At 46.2% G+C, this 26089-nt stretch overlaps 1 protein-coding gene across 16 annotated transcripts in view; it reads right to left on the bottom strand.

Annotated features, from left to right (window-relative positions):
* The window catches only part of AHDC1 (AT-hook DNA binding motif containing 1), a 273276-nt gene that overhangs the window by 22862 nt on the left and 224325 nt on the right, over nucleotides 1-26089 (bottom strand). For all 16 annotated transcript variants that reach the window (XM_087876923.1, XM_034413605.3, XM_087876919.1 and 13 more), the window contains 2 exons: nucleotides 11759-11796; nucleotides 3792-8839 (listed from right to left, as the gene is read on the bottom strand). In XM_087876923.1, the coding sequence (XP_087733049.1) occupies nucleotides 3834-8839; nucleotides 11759-11796 (5044 nt within the window). In that variant the 3' untranslated portion in view covers nucleotides 3792-3833. Of the gene's footprint in view, nucleotides 1-3791; nucleotides 8840-11758; nucleotides 11797-26089 lie in introns of those variants that run through there.

The raw sequence follows: 26089 nt of genomic DNA, 5'->3' as shown, positions 1-26089 counted from the left end.
TGCCTTTCTGCATTATGACCCTTTAGGTGGCTAATAAAAGTAATGACGGATACAGAAATACAATACGGCCAAATAACTTGTTTACAGACAGCTAAATCTCAACCCCAATGCTTAGTTAACAGATGGAACCTCTGAATTGGAAGAGCCGGATGGAGGGCATCCAAAAGAGGAGCCAAACATTTATAACCTCTTTCCCTGGTGGGTCTTCCTAGAAGTAGCTGGAACTTATTTCTGAAGCGGAAAAGAGGCCACGAGAGCTAGATAGGCATATGGAGGCTGAGGATCACACGCAGGGTTTAGAGTTGCCACATTTATCTTCCTACTCCCCTCCTTCCTTTTAGGGATGGTGTTTAAATTATAGCAAAACACAGCTGCCGCTGGTGACGTTCACACACCATGCTAAGCGGGAAGAGGGTTTATAAGCCACCAAGTCTGGGTGTGTCAACCCTGAAGCTGACCCGACCGAAGTCATCTTGGAGCTTCAGTGTTGCCACACTGGAACTGAAGGACGGGGAGGGAGGGATTTGAGATAGTTGGGACTTTGTAGCCAAAATAAAATACTTGGGAACCAAGGACATTCTCGCACATCTGGTCAGAGGAAGGAGGAGTGATGTCACCAGGCAACCAGACAGAGCTGTGATTGGACCATGTGACTGATTGTTTTGAGAAAGTGAAGCTAACGACCGGTGGGATTCATTTAACAACGGAACAGTGCCTGCCAGGATTGTCATCACTAAGCGATGCAGTCAAATGGTGTCACACTTTACAATTGCATTGCTTAGCAATGGAAATTCTTGTCCCAATTCTGGTCATAAATGGAGGACTACCTTTAAAAAGGTAAAGGTAAAGGTTCCCCTCGCACATATGTGCTAGTCGTTCCCGACTCTAGGGGGTGGTGCTCATCTCTGTTTTAAAGCCGAAGAGCCAGCGCTGTCCGAAGACGTCTCCGTGGTCATGTGGCCGGCATGACTCAACGCCAAAGGAACGCACGGAACGCAGTTACCTTCCCACCAAAGGGGGTCCCTATTTTTCTACTTACATTTTTTACGGGCTTTCGAACTGCTGGGTTGGCAGAAGCTGGGACAAGTAACAGGAGCTCACCCCATTACGCGGCACTAGGGATTCGAACCGCTGAACTGCCGACCTTTCGATCGACACTACCTTTAAATATATCCAATTTTGGAAGGATGTTCTCTGGAAAGGTGTCCCAGGAACTTCTGTTGATTTGTAGCTATCTGAAGATCTTTTACGGACTGTGTTTGCATGGTATGTGCCAAAAGTGCTTTTTCCAAAAGGCAACTGGATTGTCTTGGTTTTTTTTCCTTTGAACACGTTTCGCTTCTCCTCCAGAACTGAAGAAGCTTCTTGGATGAGAAGTGAAACGTTTTTAAAGAAAAGAAAAAAACCCAAGACAGTCCAGTTGCCTTTTGGGAAAAAACACCTTTGGGATAACCGTGACTCTTGATAAGACATTTGCATGACATGTTTACTCATGATTAACGTGACCCACAGTTTATGGAATGAATCCACTTTTCTAAATTTGCACACGACACTGAAGCATAAACTAACCACAGGCTGAGTTTGTAAAAGGTGGTCAGCTAAAACAGGGGTCTCCAACCTTGGCAACTTTAAGACTTGTGGACTTCAATTCCCAGAATTCCTCAGCCAGAATTCCTCAGCTTTGCTGGCTGAGGAATTTTGGGAGTTGAAGTCCACAAGTCTTAAAGTTGCCAAGGTTGGAGATCCCTGAGCTAAAATGTGGGGCGAAAGGTTTCTGATTCAGACATTACATGAGCAAACTTTGGGAAGAATATTGCTAAACTCTTTGTGGTCTCCTCTAAAGTGGTTATTAGTTAACATAACACTTCCCCCCCCCTTTTTTTAAGAACTTGCACATAAGAGGCAGATTACGAGTCAGCATAACTCAAGGGTGACACAATTCTGGGATTCCTGCTCCACCTAACTTTATTGCTGTGAAAATTCTTTTCATTTAAAAAAATAAATAAAAGCGGGCATGATACAAAACAAAGCACCAGACTAGCCTTCAATGACAGGAACGCCTCTGGATTCTCCATGAAGGCCCATAAAGGATGGTTAGCTACAGGTTGCCAGAGATTGGTCTGGAAATGTCCCCATCTACCGCTAAGACCAAAGATAAAACCACAGGAAGGGGGAGAAGATGGGGAGGGATGCTGGGGAGCACCCTTGCCATTGCTAGGGAACGGCTGCCCACTGTGACTTGTCCTTTTATGCATGCCAAGTCTCGGGTCTCAGGGGCTGTTTGTGTGAGTTGTATACTCATCACCATCTTCTGGAGCTCCAAATATGCTTGCTACCCGGTTTCCCTGAAAATAGGACCCAACCGGAAAATAAGTCCTAGCATGATTTTTCAGAATGTTTGTAATATAAGCCCTACCCCCAAAATAAGCCCCAGTTAAGATTGTCAGCCAGATGGATGCATTTAGTATTGTATTTCCCCCAAAATAAGACCTAACCAGAAAATAAGCCCTAATGCATCTTTTGGAGCAAAAATTAATATAAGACCTGGTCTTATTTTCAGGGAAATATGGTAGATCTACACCAAGGGTGTCAAACTCGATTTCATTGAGGGCTGCATCAGGGTTGTGTTTGACATCGGAGGGGTGGATGTGGCCTAGGTGGGCGTGGCCAGCATGACATCGCTCATGTTGGGGGGGGCACCTGTAGTGGCCTGAGCCAGTGAAAATCAACTCCCAAGCTCCGTTTTCGATTGCAACAGCCTCCTGCAACCCCCGCCAGTGAAAACGAAGCTCCATTTTTGCTGGAAGAGGCACCACGGGCTGGTCCTTCGTTGTTTCCAGGGTGGCCTGGTGGGCCAGATCTAAATACCTGGCAGGCTGGATGCGGCTCGCGGGCCTTGAGTTTGACACCCCTGATTGACACATTGATCTGGACTGGCTTACGTAAAACTGCTGCCTGCATGAGATCTTGCCACAGGTAATCTTCCACTTACAACCATTCGTTTACTGACTGTTCAAAGTCACAATGCCACTGGAAAAAAGTGACTGACGACCATTTTTCACACTTATGACCATTGCAGCATCCCTACGGGTCACGTGATCAAAATTCGGACACTTGGCAATTGACCTGTGTTTAAGATGGTTGCCATATCCCGGGGTTATGTGATCACTTTTTGCGCCCTTCTGACAAGCAAAATCGATGGGGAAGCAAGATTCACTTTATAACCACATTATAACTGCAGCGATTCACTGAACGACTGTGGCAAGGAAGGTCATAAAATGGGACAAAAGTCACTTCACTGTCTTGCTTGGCAGCGGAAATGTTGGGCTCAATTGTGGTCCCATCGCAAGGACCACCTCTATTAGCATCGTCCTAAGACAGTGTTCCTCAACCTTGACACAACTTTTAAGATGCAAGGACTTCAACTCCCAGAATTCCCAAGCCAACATGACTCTAAACGTTGGCTGAATTGTTGGGGAATTCTGCAGTTGAAATCCACACATCTTAAAGAGGCCGAGGTTGAGAAACACTGCCCTAAGTTCAAACTCCTGTCCGAGAGCCATTCGCCAGTTGGTATCTGAGTTCGTGTCTACCATTACATAAGACCTTTTTTTAAAAAAACACCCCACAGAGGAACCTGTTTGTTTGTTTTCATCCCCATTGTGCCGTGAGCCTCTTTGCTAGCCCCATTGGCATGATGATAACGATGATGATGAGCTCCCAAGCCCACTCCGTCCCCATCCCCGTCCCCGCACCCCCCCTCCCCTCCCAGCTCTTCCTCAGGCACCTACCCTGAAACAAAACCTCGTGTCTGGTTGGCACTTCAGATGACACTACAAGGAGGTGACTGTGAATGTGTCCTCGGGATGCTGTTCTAGCATTGGACCCAAAAACCCGCTCTTCTGGGGTGCGGTCATGATTGGGTGCCCTTGGGGTGCAAAGCTGGGGTACCTATAGTTGTCCTGCAGCGGCAGCATCGAGTCTCTCGGGACCGGGGAGATATTTAAGTCATTCATCAAGGGGCAAATATAGGCTCCTCGGTGATGAGCCCTTGCCATGTCCATGGGCTCCTTCTCGCTCTTGGAAGGGTTGTTGCTGGGGGGACTGGTCAAATGGGGGTTGAGGCAAGAAGCCTCGGGGCTCCTCCCCATGAAGTCTACCAGCATGCTCACACCGGCTTTGTTGTCATAGGGAGGGCTGCGGGTGCTGGCAGTGGGCGAATACCAATAGCTGGGGTTTTTACAGCTGGGAGAATCATAGTGCGGCTGAGACATGGAGAGGTCCCGGCAGGCCATGTGGGCGGCCGAGTGGGCCAAGCCGGCCACCCCGGCGATGCCATGTTTGAGCGAGTCGCAGGCCGGAAGCTTCCGGATGTCACTGGGCCGCAAGTCCTCTTTGAAAGCCAGGGTGGGGGAGCAGTTGGGCGAGAAAGCTTTCTGCAAGCTGGCTTCGAACACCGTCTGCTGAGAGGGTGGGGCAGCCAGCTGGTGAGGCAGGGTGGGGAAATGCTTGCTCTCCAAGTCCGTCTGCCCCAGGCTGGGGGAGTCACTCTGGAACCCTTGCCCAAAGGTGCCATCCGAAGGCGTGGAAGGATTCATGGAGTAGGGCCCGGTGTAGTCACAAGGATCGCGTTCACTGAGCCCAAAGCTCCGGGACTGTGAAGGCAACGGGGACATGCTGCTGTCCCCGCTGTAGTAGTCCAGTCCCAAATCTGTGCTGTCTTGAAACAGCGGGTTCACCGACTGGGATTTGGTAGGGAACTTAGCTTTGCCTGTGCCTCTTTCTTTTTTGGAAGCGCAGGCGCCCCGGGAACCCCGTGGCTGCCGAGCACCAGTCCCTCTCTTGGAGGGGTAGCCCCCCGTGGAGAAACTGAGATGGGCCGTGTCAAATATGTCCACTTTCTTTCGCCTGCCCCGTCCTGGCTTGGAGCTGCTTTGGAATAAAACGCTCTGGTTCCAGTTGTAACCTGGGGCTGAAGAAGACTCATTCCAGTCCATCATCAGCTTCTCTAAGCTAGAGAGGCTGGACTGCCCTTCACTAGACGAAGCCTCACTGTTGGCCCTCCTGTAGCCTGATGGCTGGTTGAACTGGGTACTGTCTGAGGAGGATTCGGAGAAGGTCTCGGAGACCGTCTGCTGCTTGGCCTTCTGGGGTGTATAGTTGGAGATGTCTAGGATGACGTTGGGTTCATTGATGTGGCAGTCAAAGCCCGGGTTGTAGAGTTGACTGAAGGACTCAGAGTTCCAGTCCAGGCCATAGCTTTGTCGGAAAGCCCATTGAGAGGCACTAGGAAACTGCCTACAGTTCTCCGGTGAGGGCTGGAAGGGGATTGAACTCTTAGGGACCATGTAACCCCCTGGCGATACAGTGCTTGCCCGGCTGTCACATCTCATGGGGGTGTGAGAGGAGCTGGAGAACTGGCTGGGATCGGAGCTGTTGAAGAAAGAGGGCTTACTCAGGGACATGCTGGGCCCTGAAGTTTGCTGGGTGTAGCTGACACTGTGGGCACTGCTTGGGGAGGAGGGCAGGCTATTGCCACCGCCGTAGGTGAAGCTGCAATCCTTGTTGTTGGGACAGTCTTGGGTGGCGTGGTAGGACTTCCCTTGCTGAAACAAGCTGGCAGGAGTCACACTTTGCCCTCCAGTACTGCCATAGTTGCCATATTGTGCATAGCTGGAGGCTGTGGTGGAGTGAGTAGTGGGAGACCTGGAGACAGCCGAGAGAGATGCCAGCTTCTGGAAGGCATCTGGGTCACGGCACTCCGAAGCAGCCTGGGACAGGTTGTAGCCTGTTGCTCTGTTGGGAGGGAACGACTGCCGGCTGACTGTGTGGAAGGGCACCTCGCTCGTGGCAGTTGTGGTGGTAGAAGAGGGTGTGGCTTTCCCACCCCGGCTTGAGTAAGACGCCATGCCTCTCTGGGTTGCAATAGCATTGGGCGGGGCTGTATATGTGGTCGAGGATTTCCGTGAGGCCGAGCGAGAATTGGCGAGGGCGAAGTCCAACAGGTCAGAGGAGTCATCGGAATCCAACAGGGAACGGAAATAGCCCGTGAAAAGGTTCTGCCTTTCCTGGCTGAGTTCAGACTGGGAACTGCTCCCCCCATAAAAACCAGTTCGGCTTGAAGAACTTGACTCCATGGTTGAGGAGTGGAAGGTCCGGGAATCGCTGCCTTGGTAGCTGCAATTCCGGTTGGCTTGACCGGAAAGGTGTCCTTGGTGGGACATCCAAAGACTCTCTTTTTCTCCGCACCATTCTGAGGACCCATCACTGAAGTTCTGGCTGGGGTTCTGCTCAGGAAACAAGACCCCGTTTTTGCGAGATCGCCTCTTTCTTTTGGGCTTCTCCATGGAGTCTGGCTCTGAACGGCCTCTCTTCCGGGGATGAGTGGGGTCGACATGCATGGCCGCCCCCAGAACCCCTTTCTTCTTTTTGCCGATGCCTTCGAAGAAATCACTGAAGGAGCAACGGGAGGAACGAGCGGAATGGCTCCCTCCACGCCCAAAACCGCCTCCTTTGCCGCCTCGTCTGCGGAAGCCTTGCACTCGGTGCAAGAAGTGGGAGATGCTCTGAGTGTCAGGAGCCTGGTGGATGGAGTCGGGCTCACTTGGGGTCCAGCAGCGGGGTGGGGAGCAACGAGCGGAGCACTGGCTCTGGCGGTTGAGGAAGGCTAGCTTGGCCAGGACATCTGAATAGTCCGCTTTACTGTCATTGGTGTCTGCAACGTAAGAGGGCTGTGGGGATGCCAACTTCTGCTTCCTCCTCCTCCGTTTCTTCACTTCTGGGGCAGGCTCCTTAGGTTTGCAGGGCCCAAGCATCAGGTTTTTTGGAGGCCTTCCCCTCTTGCGCTTCAGGATGATGGGCATTTCTCCTGGAGGAAAGACCACCACCACATTCCGGCCATTGTTCTTCATCTTCAGCAGTGGGGTGGGCTCTAGAGAATGGGAGATGGCAACCTCTTTGCCTTCTACATTCAAGCTACTGGTGAGGGAGGACACTTTGTACGTCGTCTTATTCCTCCTCCCAAGAGAGACAGGAATCTTGGCCATCTTTACCACCATCCGACGTATGCCACGGCATTTGGGCTTTGGGGGATTCAGGAGGGCAGCAGCCTTCTGGCCATCTTCTGACTCCAAAGTGGAAACAATGGGATCTGCTACTTCATTTGCTGTAATGGTGGTCACTGACATCCTGGCTTCTTCTGGCCGCGCCATGACCACCTCCACTGGTACAGCCATGGGGAGGGCTTGGCTGTCAGTGACAATCTCTGTTCGCTGGCCTCGGCCTCCCCTCCGACGGCGACAGAGTATCTTTGGTTTATCTGTTCTCCGTAGAGCGTATTTCCTGTGATCATCCCTTCCCCGCCCAGCCCCTCTCCTTACTACTCCTCTTAAGGAGCAGCCTCCAAGGCGGGCTCCAGGTTGTAGCGAGTGTTCTCCTGAAGACTCCTGTCTTCCCAGATGGGGCTGAGAGTCTAGCAACTTGGGCAAAGGGGAAAGCAGCTGGGCCTCTGCATCCAGGAGCTGGGACTGGGAATCAAGCAACTGGTGGTCCAGGGTCCCTAAAGACTGGAGCCCTAGAGGCTCAGAAAGGGGTTCTAGGGACTGGAGTGATAGTGACTCAGAAAGAGGTTCTAAAGTCTGAAGCTCCAGAGGTTCTAGAGGTTGCAGCCCCAGTGGTGCAGGCAAGGGATCCACTGTCTGCAGGGCCAACGGTTCTGGAGGTGGCTCCAGAGACTTAGAATCGACTAGCTGGGGCTGGTGTTCTAGAGACTGTGAGCCAATTAACTGAGACCTTGACTCAGCCCCTTGGCTTTCTAGCAGCTGACGGTGGGAATCCGAATGCTGATCTAATAACTGAGGTCCCGGACAGGCCAGAGAAGCCAGTTCGCTCAGGATATCTGTATTGGTTAGCTCAGGATAATCATTCGTCTCAGACTCTGAGCTGCTAGCTTCATCAAGGCTACTAGGAACCTTCAGAACAGGACTGCTCTGGCTGATTTGGTCCTGGGCACCTCGAGTGTCCCCTTCTGTTTCTCCCACATAATGGCTAGGTTGAGTCTGTTTGAGGAGCTCAGCTTTGGTGCTGCTTTGTACTGCCAGCTCCTCGGGACTGCGGATGCTGTTGGCCAGCATGGGGGAGGAGTAGAAGCTATAATGAAGACCTTGTCCCCGGCCTTCCTCACTAAGCGGCAGATGGCTATCAAATTGCAAGCCACTGCAGTCTAAGTGAACACCGCAGCTCTTCAAGTCCTGGGAGAGTCGGTCAATGTCCTTCATAATGTCTATGAGCTGCACCACAGGGTAGAGGTTGATTCTGCCGTTGCCACACTTGCTTTTCAACAGGGAGATGATGCTATCGATGTTACACCTCCCCGAGGCCAAGGTGGCATTGGAGAAAGTTTTGGCAGCTCTGTCTTGTGTGGCGGTTTCCTCCAAGTCTTGGACGTCAGCAGGGCAGGCAGGAACACTGGATGCCAGCAAGTCTTCCGACTTGACGCCGCTCTGGGTATGGAGGCTTTTGTACCGTTCGGCCGCCTCTGTATGGTGTAAGGAGCTAGATTTGTGCTCTTGACTTAATACAGTGCAAGAACCTTCTGGGAAGCTGAGCATGCTATATGGCAAGGCTTTCTCTGCCAGGCACACCGATGTCTTTTGCCCAGGATGTCCTGACTGATAGAACTTTGGCTCTTGGATGTAGTCAGAAGAGGAAGTGCTGTGCAGAGCACCTCCGGTTGACAGTACTGGTGACCCCTGGGATTTCAGCCGCTTCCTCAAGTCATCTTCACTTGCATGCCTCTTGGTGGAACAATTGCTTGGATGGACATCTGGAAATGTGCTGCCTGGAAGAGGAAGAAGGAAGACGTTAAATTCCTTGGCAACAGCTCTGGGTTTGCCACCAAGTCTGAAATAGCCATTCCCCTCTTTTCTTTGTGAAATGGAAGAAATGGTTAACCCATTCTTGCAAGGTCACCCCATGGGACCTTTCTCCCGCTCTTCTCTACACATCTTTGTGACACTACCGGGAGCAAAAAAAGCATCACAGAATAATATTACAAGCCGGGGCAAATATTCTTGTACATTATAAAAGAATTCAATATATAGTATCGCCAAAAATTGTAGCCTCTTTTGAGTTTTCCTATACTACTTAATATGTAGACCTTCCAAACTGGGTCACCATTTTTGGCAGCTTTCCCACAACTTGCTTTGAGTCTGTTTTCATGGTATATCTTAAAGCTTGGAACTGGATTTTTATAATGTACTTTATGCAGCTACCATTGGGTTGATCTACTCACACTAGAGGAGACACTGCAAGGAAGAAGCAGATGCATCTTCCAAGCATTCTTCTCCTCCATCAATGACTGGAGGATAGGTGGTTTACCCATTCTCTTCTCTGTCCCCATAGAAAATGAGAAGGCATTTGGAAGTTGTTGGTGATCAAGTGGGACAGACTTTCAAGCTCTGTTCTTCCATCACTTTGAGGGAGTTGCATAGACATCGTGGATGAGACCATCCAAACACACATCCTTCCACCAAGTCTATGCTATTGTCTTCATGGTTAGAAAGGGTGGGGTGAACATTGCCCCAATCAAAGTATCTAGCAGGCAAATATTCTGCCCCTGTGAAAAACTTGTAGGTTGATCTTTCTCCCTTGCCCAAGAAATTAGGAGACCCTCTACCGTTATCAGTGAAGCCTCTGTGGAGATAACGGTAGAGGGTCTCCTAACTTTTTAGACTAGGGAGCAAGATAACCTACAGCACAAGTTTTTTCACAGGGGCAGAATATTTGTGTGCTAGATATAAACAGTTTCTCAGCTTCATAGAAGCTGGATTTTTTAATAAACTCCATCTCCCATTCTTCCATGATGTGATTATGCACAATGTGGATTATGCAGGTAGAATTACATAACAGAATTTCCCCCCACATGAATGACTTGCAAAACTCTCCTCTACCACACTTGTTACCCCTTACTTCTGACCCAGGAATGATGGAGAGTTGAAGTATGATACCTAGGGAGTGCCAAACTGGGGAAAATTAGGAAGTCAGGAAGAAAAGAAGGGAGTGAAGCAATGATCTAATCATGGCCTTGCATTAGTTAAAATATGCGTCAAGTGTTTTACAGCTTATATTTAAGTTCCCCTGTGCCCTTTAGCATTACCAAGGAGAAGTAGCCTTGTTACAAGGGAAGGTGACGCATATTATGGATGCCTTGAATGGAGAAGAAGTGGGAGGCAAGAGGAACTGATGGCCACGAAGGGCATAATTTATCAGGAAGTTCTCTTGTGCGAACCCCACAGAAATATGTGCAGGAGCTCCTCCCTGAAGTGGCCTCATTTCTAGTAAAGACGTATTTCCTGCTGCATAATACTCCAGATAAACAAGCAGAACAGTGATAGCTGGGATTGTCATTCCAGGCACCACCACCCATTAGGAACATGCTGGCATCATGTTTTGTCTCCAAGAGACAGGCATGGAGTAGATCGGTTGATAGGTGTTCTCCTTCAGGCTAGTAACTGGGCACTCTATCAACAGATCTGAACCTCAACTCATGAAGATCACCGCTCTACCGACCTATGGGCGAAGAAGAGAAGGATGGAGATACAGAAGCATCCTAATGGGATGGGATCCCAACAGAAGGGAGTGGTTCCCTTATTATAGGGCTGTGATGGCGAACCAACGGCACACGTGCCCAAAGTGGCACGCGGAGCCATGTCACCCGGCACGCGCGGTGTCGCCCATTCCTCTTCCGGGTTTCTGGCGTGCATGCATGTGCGATGATCACTGGCTTTCGTGTGTGCAGCAGTGCTGGAAACTGGAAGAGCTGGTCTTCCGTTTTCCTGCGTGACCATGCGTGCCGGCCAGCTGATCATCGCAGGCACATACACACCAGAAACCCGGAGGACTAGCTGGCCGGCACGCATGCACGCGCCGGAAACCATAAGTTCATTTTCGGGCACGCACATGCGCCCTGGGCAGCTCCTCTTCCGGGTTGCGACCCAGACTCGGTGCCAAAATGGTTCGCCATCACTGTTATAGGGGTTCCCCGAGCATGCTGGAAAGCTGGGTGCAGAGACCTAGAGAGCTTGGAGTGTTCTCCACTTGTACTGTAGCTTTTCAGAGATTCCTATTCCCCTCTTTACATCAGGGGAGATCATATTGAATCCAAGTACTGGATACCGTGGTGGTGCAGTGGTTAGAATGCAGTACTGCAGGCTACTTCTGCTGACTGCCGGCAGTTGGGCAATTCGATTCTCATCGGCTCAAGGTTGATTCAGCCTTCCAACCTTCCAGTGTTCCAAGGTTGGTAAAATGAGGACCCAGATTGTTGGGGGCAATATGCTGACTCTGTCAACCGCTTAGAGAGGGCGAAGCGGTATATAAGTCTAAGTGCTACTGCTACTGGGATATCCAAAACAGTCCCCACAGAGAGGATCATTGGTGCAAGATCCGAAGGGCAAACAATGCCTTTACTCAAGAATTGGGGTCACAAATAAGATCCAAGATCTCCCTACGACTGCCTCAGTAAGCATCCCCAAAGGTAACTAGATGCTATTTGAGACAACATCAAAAACATTAATACGACTAATAATTTTCTTCCAGGTGCAAGGAAGCAATACTGTAAACACAGGCTGTGCTTCATGCAAAATGCCGGGGAAAGCTAAGTATGTCAAAGACCCCTGAAGCTACCCCCATACTTGTTTGTTCCACTGCTATCTCTTGGGAACAGAAGGGAACACAAAATCCACATTTCACAACTCACCTTCTGTTTTGCTGCTCCTGCTGTTACACTTGAATTCTCTGTGGAGAAGAAAGGGGGGAAAAAAATCAGCAACTAAAGATTAGCATGGCTTGGTCTCTCTAATCCAGCGGTCTGCAACCTTAAACACTCAAAGAGCCATTTGGACCCGTTTCCCACAGAAAAGAAAACACCGGGAGCCACAAAACTCTTTCCCTGCCTGACCGTTTCTTGAGTGGCCGCAAAACTAGCATATGTAATTGAATTAAACATTATTTTTTCTTCTGAAACTTTTCTTTTCTTGGATTTATTCATGGTTGGCCTACCGGGGATTGAAAAGCTCAATAAATTGTGTTCTGGTAGGTGTCGCACATTGGCAGTTGTGACGCATATTTTGAGCGACAAGGAGCCACAGCAGAGGGGTGAAAGAGTCACATCCGGCTCCAGAGCTGCAGGTTGCTGACCCCTGCTCTAGTCAGTCCACCAATCTCACTACATGTGAGAAGACCCCACTGCCCAATGAGACCTTTGTTTTGTTCTTCTGAAGAGCAAGGGTGACACAAATCGGTGTCTACTTCTATTTAAGCCAAGACTCTTGCCTCAATGATAAGGTCAGACACACGGCTAGATCTAGAGGATATATTATCTTGCTTAGTATGTCCGGATCAGTTGCAGATGGCCAAAGAACAACAACCCAGTAGAAGGTACTACTCTCTGACTTAAGCAAAAATAACTTTGCCAGTCCTGGGGCTTCGTCTTGCTGGCTAATCACAAGAGTATGCGGGAAGGACAACTCAGAAAATCCCAGTCTAAGATTATGAGTTTCTTGGATTTGAAATTGCTTGTAAACATTCATTTTTTCCTCTCAAGCAGGAAGATTTGGTGCATCAGACTCCTTGGTATCACAGTTTTAACAAAATAATTTTTATACTCCAGAATTCGCAAGCTTGGCAACTGGTTCATAGTTATGACGGTTACCGTGTCCCAGCATCACACAATCACCTTTTGCAACCTTCTGACGAGCCCGATTCACTTTATAACTGTCTTACTAACTGGCACAATGGTTAGAGTGCAATACTGCAGGCTCCTTCTGCTGACTGCCGGCAGCCTGCAATTTGGCAGTTCAAATCTCACCGGGCTCAAGGTTGACTCAGCCTTCCATCCTTCCGAGGTGGGTAAAATGAGGACCCACATTGTTAGGGGCAATTGCTGATTCTGTAAACTGCTTAGAGAGGGCTATAAAGCACTGTAAAGTGGTATATAAGTCTAAGTGCTATTGCTATTAACAACTGCACCAATTCACTTAACAACTGTGGCAAGAAAGGTCGTAAAATGGAGCAAAACTCACTCGACAACTATCTTGCTTAGGCGACAGAAAAGTTGGGCTCCATTGCAATTTGTAAGTCAAGGTCTACCTGTATAGGATGCTCATTCTCTCAAGTCTCTAAGGCCATGTAGTGAACCTGTAGTATGTGAGCCAGAGGTGGCACACAGAGCCCTCTCTGCTGGCACGCGCGCTGTCACACCAGGTCAGATCTCCGTGGCATTTCTTTCATGAACATCTGTTTCCCTGCAAATGATGAAACAGAAGCTCACAAAAGAAAAAGATCTTACCTCTTGTTGCGCTGCTGGTGTTGGGATGCCCCGTCTCCGGCCGGTCTTCGGGTCTCTGCTGCACATGCGTGCATGTCCGTGAATACACACACCTGCATGCCCGTGCATGCGCATGGCCATGCATGAGCACGCTAGTGCCTGCTCGTGCATGTCCACACATGCACCTTTCAATTTGGGCATGCACATGCACGCAGTTTGGGCACTCGGTGTCTAAAAGGTTCGCTATCACTGCTCTAGGGGATAACACCCCACAAGAGAGATAATGGTGGAGAATATGACCCCAAAAATCGATGGCATTTTAAAAAATATAAATTAGAGCAGGGGGAAACTGCCAAAATAACCAAGTGATGCCGATCCATGGTTTTGAGGATATATGGCCCGCCAGAAGAGTAAAACAGAGGAGTGGCTACTTGCTTTGTGCTGCAAAACTGGAGCATTTCGCTCTGAATACCTGGTAGAGGCTTCCGCTTGAGATTTTGATTACTGTCCCACCTGGGAAGAATACCCTGACTGCTGTTTTCTGTATTTCCCCCCCCCCAACTCTCACACAAGAGAGTCTTCAAAAGCTCATGTATTTTAATAGAATCCATCATTAAGGTATCTGGTGCTCTGATGCTGCTTTGAACATCCTCATTTCTCACCAAAAACACCAGGCGGGCCAAAACAGATGTGATGCGGGAAACCAGATTTATTGTTGATTTTTGAAAACATCTAAAGCAAGTGCAGAACAGTTTGATTTCAACTGGGACAACCGTGCTGGGAAAGAGGTTTTTTTTAAAAAAAACTAACCCTCCCCCACTGCTGTTTTTCCAATCTAAAAATCTGCTGGGTTTTTTGTTTCTTTCTTCTTCTTTTTTTTTGCAAGACAGACAGACAGACAGACAGACAGACATGATACGGATACCTTTTTTCTTTTCTTTTTTTTTTTTCAGCTGCAAAATGAAAAGCAGCTTCTGTGGGGGTTAGGAGGAGAGGTGTTAAATGGAGAAAACAGCAGGGGGAAAATGCTAAACATCGTCATCTCCTGGGACTCTTTAAAGATGGTAGGAGGTTTGATCACAGCCTGTTTGGAGTTTGAGAGTCACGGGGAATAAAATCCTTTTAAAAATCCAACCGCCATGAAGATCCTGAATAAAATTTATTCTCCCCCTCCCCCCAAAAAAACCCGAGGGCTGTACTCCCCCGCAAGGATTTCAGCAACTTCGCAGGCCTGCTCGGAAGTCAGCCATCTAGTCTCTAGCAAATGCACTGCGCAATTTTGTTGACCAAGGTGGCTTGTGTCCTTCTGTTTGGATTTACACTTGGGTGGATTAAGACCAGGAAAGGGAGAGAAAGGCAAAGATGCCATTGCAGCCCCACAGAGATGCTGTCTGGGGTTGGTAAAGGCAACCATTCAACTGGTGAAGTTTATATCTCATGGAGAAGCATAGGAGAAATAGAAATTGTCCTGCCTGCTAATTATCTATCTATCTATCTATCTATCTATCTATCTATCTATCTATCTATCTATCTATCTATCATCTATCTATCTATCATCTAACTATCTAACTATCTATCTATCTATCTATCTATCTATCTATCTATCTATCTATCATCTATCTATCTATCTATCTATCTATCTATCTATCTATCTATCATCTATCTATCTATCATCTAACTATCTATCTATCTATCTATCTATCTATCTATCTATCTATCTATCATCTATCTATCAATCTATGAATCTATCATCTATCTATCAATCATCAATCATCTATCTATTTACCGGTATCTATCTATCTATCTATCTATCTATCTATCTATCTATCTATCTATCTATCTATCTATCTATCTACCGGTATCTATCGATCTACCTCTATCTACCCAGTTTCCCCTAAAATAAGACATCCCCTGATAATAAGCCCAATCGGGCTTTTGAGTGCATGCACTAAAATAAGCCCCTCCCCGAAAATATTTAAACGCATGCACAGCTGGTCCCCGCCATTTCCTCTGGTTTCCTCCATGTGCCCCAAAATAATAAGACCTCCCCAAAAATAAGGCCAAGCGCTTATTTCGGGGTTCAAAAAAATATAAGACAGGGTCTTATTTTCGGGGAAACATGGTATCTCTCTCTCTCTCTCTGGAGTTGGGAGTGGGGGAATCACCCTGATACAAATGGGGAACTCATCTTCTGATTCAAGACATAGATTACCCCATAGCTGCATAGATAAGGGAACAACCCATTGTGATCCTAAGAAATCAGGGTGCGACGGGTAGGTATCCCAGATCAATGAGAAGCACCAAGCGTCCTGCCTCCAGTCACCTTTGGCAAAAGGCTTGGAGCGGCCCGTCTCCACTAGGTGTCTCTAATGAGCCACAGAATTTCCTCCCAGGTCTGTGAAATGGTTAAAAAAGTCCTCCCGAAGTTATTCCTACTCTCTTGTTTAAACTTTCTGACCTGGCTGTTCTACTATTCTGGTCTGACCAAAAAAAAAAAAAAAGAGGCAACCTTTGTGCATTTGCCTTTTGTGTGTATGTGTGCATGCGCATTAACAGCCGAGGGGCAGCCTTGCTGAAACCTGGCTGAGAAAGCATGCACCTGGCACGAAGGTTTTAAAAATGGATCAGTTACACCGGTCTGCACCTCCCTTCGCCTGGGGTCTAGAAGGAAGAAAAGAAGGACAGATGGAGAGCCGCTGAGAGGAAGAATGGAAGGCCTTTGTTTGCAATTTTCTTCTTAGCAGAGAGAAGGGGGGGGGGTGGAATACTCTATTTGCGCCAAGACCTGAAGGTTTTGTCTCAGACTTAACCCAGGTAGTTCCTAGTTTCTTTCGGAACCTTTTGCTTTTTTCTATTAAGAAATTCTCTTTTCCTGGTCTGCTCAAAGAAGATAAGGGAGCCCTAACTGTTCTAGGCCTTTCATGGATTACTGTCTTGTCATGGTGAAGGGGCTTGCGTAGCTCAATGAAGCTATGAGCTATGCCGTGCAGGAATAGCTGGGGAGGAAAGCTATGGCAAATCTAGACCGCATACTAAAAAGCAGAGACGTCACCCTGCCAACAAAAGTGCGTATAGTCAAGGCTATGGTTTTCCCAGTTGCAATGTATGGCTGTGAAAGTTGGACCATAAGGAAGGCTGAGCGCCAAAGAACTGAGGCCTTTGAACTCTGGTGCTGGAGAAGACTCCTGCGAGTCCCTTGGACTGCAAGGCGATCAAACCGGTCAGTCCTAGAGGAGATCAACCCTGACTGCTCTTTAGAAGGCCAGATCCTGAAGATGAAACTCAAATACTTTGGCCACCTAATGAGAAGGAAGGACTCACTGGAGAAGAGCCTAATGCTGGGAAAGATGGAGGGCAAAAGAAGAAGCAGAGAATGAGGTGGCTGGATGGAGTCACTGAAGCAGTCAGCGTGAGCTTAAATGGACTCCAGAGGATGGTAGAGGACAGGAAGGCCTGGAGGAACGTTGTCTATGGGGTCACGATGGGTTGGACACGACTTCGCAACTAACAACAACAACAAACTGTTCTAGGTAACAGAGCCTTTTATGGTGCCTTCAAGTCAACGTTGATGCCTGACCAACTGCCTGGAGAAGTCCCTACAGTTTTCTTGGCATGGTTTCAGAAGGGGTTTGTCATTGCCTCCTTCCTAGAGCTGAGGGAAAGGGACTGGTCCAAGGTCACCCAGTTGGCTTTGTGCCCGAGACTGCACTAGAACTCCCAGTCTCCCTGTTTCTAGCCTGATAACCTTCATCACACCACAAACTATCTCTCACAGCAGGCTTTTCCTGGGACCAAAATGGAAAATGCCATGCTACGAGTAGGGCTTCCTGCTCAGGCAGATGCCAAATAATGATTCTTTTTAAAGGTCGGTTTCTCTCCGAAGCCTTCAGCCCCTAAATATTTGGGGTTCTGCAGGGGATTTGTATGACCATACAAGTTATCTCACAGCAGTTTGTTTAGTGACCATTCAAAGTTGCAACAGCACTGAAAAAAAGTGACTTACGACTGTTTTTCACAGTTATGACCTTTGCCACATCTCCATGACCATATGATCAAAATTCAGAAGCTTGGCAACTGGTTCATAATATGTATGACGATTGCAGGATCCTGGGGTCACGTGATCCCCCTTTCTGACAAGCAAAGTCAATGGGAAAGCCAGATCCGCTTAACAACCAGCTTACAAACTTAACAACTACAGTGATTCACTTAACAACTGACGCAAGAAAGGTCATAAAATGAGGCAAAACTCACTTAACAAATGTCTCTCTTAGCAACAGAAATTTTGGGCTCCATTGTGGTCGTAAGTCAAGGACTATCTCTAATACAAAAGCATATTCCACTAATCAAAACTGGGCACATCAGGGAGGCTTCTGCTTCTCACTTCCAGATGCTGTTTTGTATGGAGAACGTCCAGTCATACCAACTCCCACTTGTAGTAGGAGAGCCATGTTAATCCTGGTAGCAAAACAATAATCTACCGTGTTTCCCCAAAAATAAGACCCTGTCTTATATTTTTTTGAACCCTGAAATAAGTGCTTGGCCTTATTGCCATGCACTCAAAAGCCTGATTGGGCTTATTATCAGGGAATGTCTTATTTTGGGGGAAACAGGGTAGCAGCAGTGACTGTACAGTAATAATAGTAAATTTATTGTCATTGTACGTGTATACACAGTATACCCATACAACGAAATTCACTTAACACCCAAAGACCAGGTCCAACACACTTAACAATCCCCAAACACACCCCCACCCACCACAATTCCCCACCCCTAAAACCACCCAAACATCCACACAACAGACCAAGTAATATATTTTATATTATATATATATATATATATTATATTTTATAAATTTATTATTATTATTAATATAAATTAATTATGTATTATAAATTAATACAAAAATCTAGCGTTAGCCACACCTACAGAATGGTCCCTGTCTGATCGGAATGGAAGCAGATTGAAGGAGGATTATTTATTTAGGTATTTACTGATTTGGTTCATAAACTGCTCCGATTGCTATTGGTTCTGAGCAACCAACTACTGCAAGCCAGGCTGTAACATCGACAAACGAATAATAACATCCAGCATTCAGAAGTCTCACTTCTATACCCAGGGAAACAAAACTCGATTAAAAACAAACACCCCAGGCTGTAAGAAAGAACAAGGGTAGAACACATATATCCCCAGGTCTTGCTAGGACAGCATTGATATTTCAGAAACTCAGCAGAGTTTGGCGGAGGGGGGGAAATGCAATTCCAGAGAACGGGGGCAGCAGTTGAAAGGGCCTGCCTTCAAGATCTTGGCTGACAGCATTCCCTCAATGAAGGGACCCCAAAAGATTTCCTTCTCCCAGAACTTATTGGACAAAAAGAAACAGTTGGGAAAAGGAGACTCTGAAGGTATCTAGATCCTGGTCCATGTAGGACATCATCAGGAGTGAGTTCTAAATTTTTTTACTACCAGTTCTGTGGGTGTGGCTTATTTTGTGGGTGTGGCTTGGAAGTCATGTGACTAGGTGGGCGTGGCTAGCTGGTCAGAGTCATTTCTGGAAGGTCCTCACACTTACGACCAGTCCTCGCACTTACGGCCCAACTCATTTGTTTGCTTTTAACACTGATCAGCTGTAGGACGGCCCTTTGAAGCCCCGCAGCAAGAGTTTAAAAAGTTTGCTTCCCTCTAGTCATCAGCTGGGACTCAGGAGGCAGCAACAGATTGGGAGTGGGACCAAATAAAAGGTAAGAATAACGTGGGGAGGGGGGCTTGGGGGGGAGGGAGAACTGGTTCGGTGACATCATATCGTCACCGCTACTGGCTCGGCCGAACCGGGAGGAACCCACTACTGGACATCATCCTTATCTTTACAGATTAACAGAGTTGGAAGGGACCTTGTAGGTCATCTAGTCCACCCCCCACCCCCACCCAAGCAGGGGACCCTACACCATTTCTGACAGATGGCAGTCCAGTCTCTTCTTGAAAGCTTCCAGTGATGAAGTTCCCACAACTTCCGAAGGCAACTTCTGTTCCATTGGTTGGCTGTTCTCAACTTCTCACTGTCAGAAAATTTCTCCTTATTTCCAGGTTGAATCTCTCCTTCTTCAGTTTCCGTCCATTATTCCTTGTCTGGTCTTCCGGTGCCTTGGAAAATAGCTTGACCCCCCCTCCTCTCTGTGGCAGCCCCTAAAATATTGGAAGACTGCTATCATGACTCCCTTGGTCCTTCTCTTCACTAGACTAGTCATTCCCAGTTCCTGCAACCGTTCTTCATAGGTTTTAGTCTCCAGTCCACAAATCATCTTGGTTGCTCTTCTCTGCACTTTTTCCGAGAGTCTCAACATCTTTTTTATAGTGTGGTGGCCAAAACTGGATGCAGTATTCTAGGTGTGGTCTTACTAAGGCTTTGTAGAGTGGTATTAGTACCTCACTTGATCTTGGCACAAATGGCCTAGGTCTGGACTCTTACTGACTAGGTTTAGTTCAAGTTCAAGGAGAGAACCAACCTAGAACCAAGGAACAATTTCCTGAGATTTAGAACAATTAATCAGTGGACCAACTTGCCTCCAGAAGTTGTGGGTGCTCCATCACTGGAGGTGTCTATGGAGGTTCTCAGCCAACCAGGTCATGGTTGTCTCAGAGGTGCTTTTTCAAGAGGCAACTGGACTTTCTGGTTTTTCTTTGAAGACGTTTTGCTTCTTAGATAAGCTTCTTGGATAAGAAGCGAAACGTCTTCAAAGAAAAACCAGAAAGTCCAGTTGCCTCTTGAAAAAGCACCTTTTGGGACATCCATCACTGGAGTTTTTAAAGAAGAGATTGGACAATCATTTGTCCTGAACGGTATAGGTTCTCCTGCTTGAGCAGGAGGTTGGACTAGAACAGTGGTTCTCAACCTGTGGGTCGGGACCCCTTTGGGGGGTCAAACGACCCTTTCACAGGGGTCGCCTAAGACCATCCGAAAACACATATTTTCAATGGTCAATGGAATAATTTTATGGTTGAGGGTCACCACACCATGAGGAACTGTATTAAAGGGTCGCGGCATTAGGAAGGTTGAGACCCACTGGACTAGAAGACCTCCAAGGTCCCTTCCGACTCTGTTATTGTGTTATTCTGTTAAATTACAATTCAATCTGGATATTACCAGGTTGAAGGCCGAGACAGAACATAAATTTTAGGAGCAAGTATTTCTGGAAGAAAACAATGGGAAACTAGTTCTGTGTTGTCAAGATGAGTCAACGTAGATCACCGGAAATCAGGACTCTCGGAGGAGATTTTATTTGATTTTCCCGTGACAAGGACATTTATGCCATTGAAACTCAGTCTCAGCAGCTGTTTTTCAAATTGTTAAATTTATATAAAAAAACCCGCAAACCCTGGTTAAGGTGCAACCTTCCATTGGCTCACATATGCCCCTTTTTAGACAGTGATGGGCTGCTGCTATGCCCGTGGTATTCTCCATAGCAGAACTGGGGAATGACTTTAATGCACGCTGTATCCTTTCAAAAGGCATAAACTATTTTTCATGGGCTTGTAATAACATCTGGGCAGGCATTCAAAATTGTAGCAATCAAGTAGTCCATACTGGCGATCGCTTCAGGGAGCCAAGATTAAGCTGGGCCTTTCAGTCACATGTGAATGAAGCACAGGAAGGCTTCTGCATAATTGTGACGCCAGTCACATTTTGCATTCTAACAACCAAGACCTCTTAAGGCCTTGCTCTCTTGCCAGTTCAGTTCAAATCCTTCGTCCAACCACAACATCTTCACGGACGATATCAGAGTAATTGAGTACTTTTAAAACAGAAAACTGCCTCGTGCAAAGTTAGTTACAGGTAGTCCTTGACTTATGACTCTATTGGAGCCTGCCCATCATGGTTGTTAAATTGTGATGATTGAAAAAAATGGGTCGCCAATGTGACCGATCTAATTTTACAAACTTTTTTTTGTGTGTTAGTTGTTAAAAAACAACAACAATGGTTTACTAGGGGCCGTTTTTGCCGGAACCATTGTCGGTTTTGTTGAGTTTTCAACAAAAGTCGTAAAAGATGGTCATGTGACCACGGGATGCTGCCAAGAGCCTGGCATGCAGTCACGTGATCATGAGCGATGGGCAGCTGTGGGAAGGTTGGAACCCAGGTGGTAAGTACCCCAGGGAAGTCTGTCATAACTTGGAACGATCGCTAAACAACTGGTCATAAAATTGAGGACTACCTGTACTTCTTCACCGAGAGCAGCTTTATCTCCTCAATTCTTTTGCAGCTGAGGGCCACGTTCAATTGTTTTGAGTAGTGTACAGAGGGCTACACCAGGGGTGAAATTCTCCCGGTTCGGACCGGATCGCCCGATCCAGTAGCGATGGCAGCGGGTGGTTCAGAGAAGCGGTAGCAAAAATCCCTGCTCACCCCCCCCTCATGCCCAGCTGAGCCGCGCGATCATCAGAGGCTTTTTTAAAATTATTTTTAAGAGCATTTTTTCTACAACCTCTTCTGCTCAAAAAATGCTTTTAAAAGTAAAAAAAAAAAGAAGCCTCTGATGATCGCATGGCTCAGCTGGGATCGTCAGAGGCTTTTAAAAGATAAAAAAAGCCTCTGACAATCAGGCAACTCAGCTGGGATCGTCAGAGGCTTTTAAAAGCATTTTTTTTACAACTGAAGAGCTTGTAGAAAAAATGGTTTTAAAAGATTTTTTTTTAAAAAGTTGGCCACGCCCACTCAGTCACATTACACCCCAAGCCACGCCCACAGAACCAGTAGTAACAAATTTTACATTTCACCACTGGACTACACATTGGGGAAAAAAAACACAGCACAGGACAAAGCAACAAGTACTTTTCATTTTGACGTTATTCATTCAACCTGATACTAAACCCATTCCCCAAACATGTACAGCAGTCTTCAGCTTACAACCACAATTAAGTCCCAAATTTCTGATGTTAACCGAGACATTTCTTAAGTGTGTTTTGTCCCATTTGACGACCTTTCTTGCCACCGTTAAGTGAATCACTGCAGTTGTTAAGTTAGTAACACGGTTGTTAAGTGAATCCGGCTTCCCTGTCACCTTTGCTTGTCAAAAGGACACAAAAGGAGATCACATGACCCCCGGGACATTGCAACCGTCATAAATATGAGTCAGTTGCTGAGCATCTGAATTTTGATTACGTGACTATGGGAATGCTGCAATGGTCATAAGTGTGAAATGATCGTAAGTCACTTTTTTCAGTGCCATTGTAACATTGAATGGTCACTAAACGAACGGCTGTAAGTCGAGGACCGCCTGTAATCGCTTTCTGTCTTTTCTCATCTCAAAACTGCATATTTATGGGTAACTTTTTAAATCACATTTTGGAATGGCTTTAACTTCAGACAGGGGTCTTTCCATCAATCCCCTCCTTTCAGTGAGGAACCTGCAGAATTGGAACGGAACAAAAAGGGACACGGTGGCTCAGTGGCTAAGACGCTGAGCTTGTCGATCGAAAGGTCGGCAGTTCAGCGGTTTGAATCCCTAGCGCCGCATAACGGGGTGAGCTCCCGTTCCTTGTCCCAGCTTCTGCCAACCTAGCAGTTCGAAAGCACATAAAAAATGCAAGTAGAAAAATAGGGACCACCTTTGGTGGGAAGGAAACAGCATTCCGTGCGCCTTTGGTGTTTAAGTCATGCCGACCACATGACCATGGAGACGTCTTCGGACAGCGCTGGCTCTTCGGCTTTGAAACGGAGATGAGCACCGCCCCCTAGAGTCGGGAACGACTAGCACATATGTGCGAGGGAACCTTTACGTTTACCTTTTAACTTCCCAAGACTTCTTACAAACTGAGAGAGCAGGACTTTGCTTTATCTCCTAAGTCAGAACATATCTTGTTAGAAACAAGGACTTGCCTTTTCTTGCAGATGTTTCATGACCCTAACTAGGTAATATCATCAGTGCTAGTGATGATGATGATGATGATGTTACCAAGTTGGGTCATGAAACGTCTTCAAGAAAACAACCAAGCTCAGAGAGCACCAAGGACCCTTCATTTAAACCCTGAGCTACAAATATTCTCCTTTATTGGTAACTTGCCTTTTGCTCAGACTATTGGCTCAGTTTGCTCAGTGCGGTAAAAAAAAGAAAAGAAAGATGGAAGCCATGAGAAAATAACTTCCAAAATTCTCGAGGCAATCTCTTTATTAACTCAGCAGAAGGCTTGCACAACGCTTGATGTTTTCAGAAAACATGGTAGCCATGTTAATCTCTTGCTGCAAAAGAGCTACAAAGAGACTTACGGAATCTGAAATATTGATTTAAAAAAAAAAAAAATCTCCTAAGCACTCATTCGTCTAACGAAACGTAGTGCAATCTTCAGAAGTTTGCAACAGCTTGGAAGCTTTCAGGTTTTCCAAGGAGGTACGTTTGCGGGATTCCAGACTGTCCTATTTTAAACAAGGAAGGATCCGAGAATCGTTTGTCCAGTTTCTTTCTTTATCCCAGCACACTTTTGGAAATTCGCAGTGTTACTGAACACCAGCTCCATATCTGATATGATCCAGGATGAATGTCTGGAAGTAACACGCTACAGATGTGGCTTGAATAGCAGCCACAATTTTTTCCACCCTGTTCTTCCAGCAAAAGATTTTTTTCTAAAAAAAACATGCCATTATTTCGTAGACTTTCTATTGATCCAGTCAAGGTATTGTCCCAATCGGGATTCAGCAATGCATAAATTATCTGGACAGGCAGCTACTCCCCAGGGTTTTCGCAGATGTCTTTCCCGTGACCTGCTGTCTGATCTTTCTAACCTACAAGAACTGCCCTCCACCCTTTCGGCCTCCACCCACTGAAATACTTGAGTAGCAAACGATCAATAAAGTTCCTATCGCACTGCAAACTTTTAATATATTCCAAGGCATAAAAGGACACGCATTTTGACAGTTTAGAGTTTCGTAACAGGCAGGTTTAAGTAGCACTGTTTTTTAAAACAAAAGCAGCATATTGAGCTTTTATGGACAGTACAGGTTATGAATACTGATAATCCTCGACTTACAACAGTTCCTTTAGCGACCGTTTGACGTTACAACGGTACTGAAAAAAGTGACTTATGACTTTTTTTCCCCCCACACGTATGACCGCTGCATCCTCCCCATGGTCATGGGATCAATGAAAATCTGGAGCTCAACTGCGGTCGTAAGTCGAGGACTACCTTTAAAAGACAGAATGGCCCAGAATAGATTCAACTGAGGCCAGGTGGTGTGAAAATTGTTGTTACCAACTTTGTGGGCAGGTAGAATCTCCTTGAGATCTTTTCTCTCTGTCCCCAGACACTCCTTATGTTTGCCTCTGAGAGATGCACTATAATCATTAATTATTATTGTTATTAATTATCATTATTCACAGTGGCCTGTGGTTTGACTTTAGGTTACCATCAAAGAAGGAACAATGGAATTTTAGCAGTTTTCCCCCTTCTTTCTTTTTTCCCCCAGGAGAGGATTTTAATGGGGCCTATTTATCAAAGCTTAAACTCTATTTTTTTTTTCATTGCTTGCTGATCTGCGGTGATAGTGGATAATCTTAAGTGGGTGGGGTGACGCAAAACAAACAAATTAAAAAAAACCCTGTTGCTTACCCCTTATCTCCTTTTAAAGCTTAATATAGTGACTGTGTTTTATGTTCCTTTTTCAATAGTTATTAAAAGTTACAATGAAAAAAAAACCAGTGCCAATTAAAAAAAGAAAAAAAAAAGGAATTGCAGAAAAGAAAAAAACCAGAAAGAAAATAGACAAGAAAGAAAATAAGAATCTAGTAAAGAAAAAGAAAAGAACGATAGAAACGACTTCCCTCTTCATCACAAATATAAACAATTTTCGTAACTTATCGTTTTCTTACAAGAAGCCAGCTCTTCTTCCCATCTCTTATCTATAAACAAATCCTTAAAGCCTCTTCATTCAGCCCTGATCAGCAAAAGTCCATTAAGACTTTTATAATAACGAATCTATTTTAACCTTGATCAAATAAAGCAACTTTAAAATCCTGTCTTTTACTCTGAACAACCCTGAACTTAGGCCATTCAAACAGTGACCTAAAACATGATTTCTCTTTCATATTTTCTTTGTCCCGTCTCACAAAATTCTTCAAAGCTTTAACAAGTCTCTTTTATCAATCCAATATAGCAAAATTATCCAGGGCACTCTCTGGGTTTGTTGTTTGTATTCTGCTGTATGTTGCTGTAAAAAAAAAAAAACTTTTTAAAGTCTTATCCCTAAACACTTGACAAGAAGAGGAATACGCAGTCTAGACATCTTCATCCCATTCTTGTATTCACGCACAATACATAACAAACGTGGAGCCAAGAGGGAGCAAAACAATGAAACAGCTAAATCTTCTTTCAGACTTGAAGACCGTGGCTGTACCTGCCATATACTGTACAAAGGACACGAAATGTCTCTTGAATTCAGGGTACAGATGGAGGTGTACTTAGGCTGTCCGCCAGATTTGCTTATATTCAGCATTTCCAATTTTGGCATTGTTCTGCTATTCTTTTTTTTAAAGGTAGAAAAGTCCTTTATATTTATAGGAGGTTCCCCCTGGCAATGGCAGCCTGTATTTATTTTCCTTAATCTTCCCTCATGTATGCACTTCTGTAAACAACTTTCCCTAATACATGTGCTTTTGTGTGCAATCTTTGATTGCAAAATGCGGCAGAGATGCCCAAGAACTTCATAATCAGGCCAAGTCTTCAGAATCTTCAGAATGGTGAAATCTGAACCAGTTTACTACTGGATCGCTGGCCACG

This window comes from Pantherophis guttatus, chromosome 10, assembly GCF_059756535.1.
Source record: "Pantherophis guttatus breed Tessera chromosome 10, ASM5975653v1, whole genome shotgun sequence".
Lineage (NCBI taxonomy): Eukaryota > Metazoa > Chordata > Lepidosauria > Squamata > Colubridae > Pantherophis > Pantherophis guttatus.
This window is presented reverse-complemented; position numbering and strand designations above follow the sequence as displayed.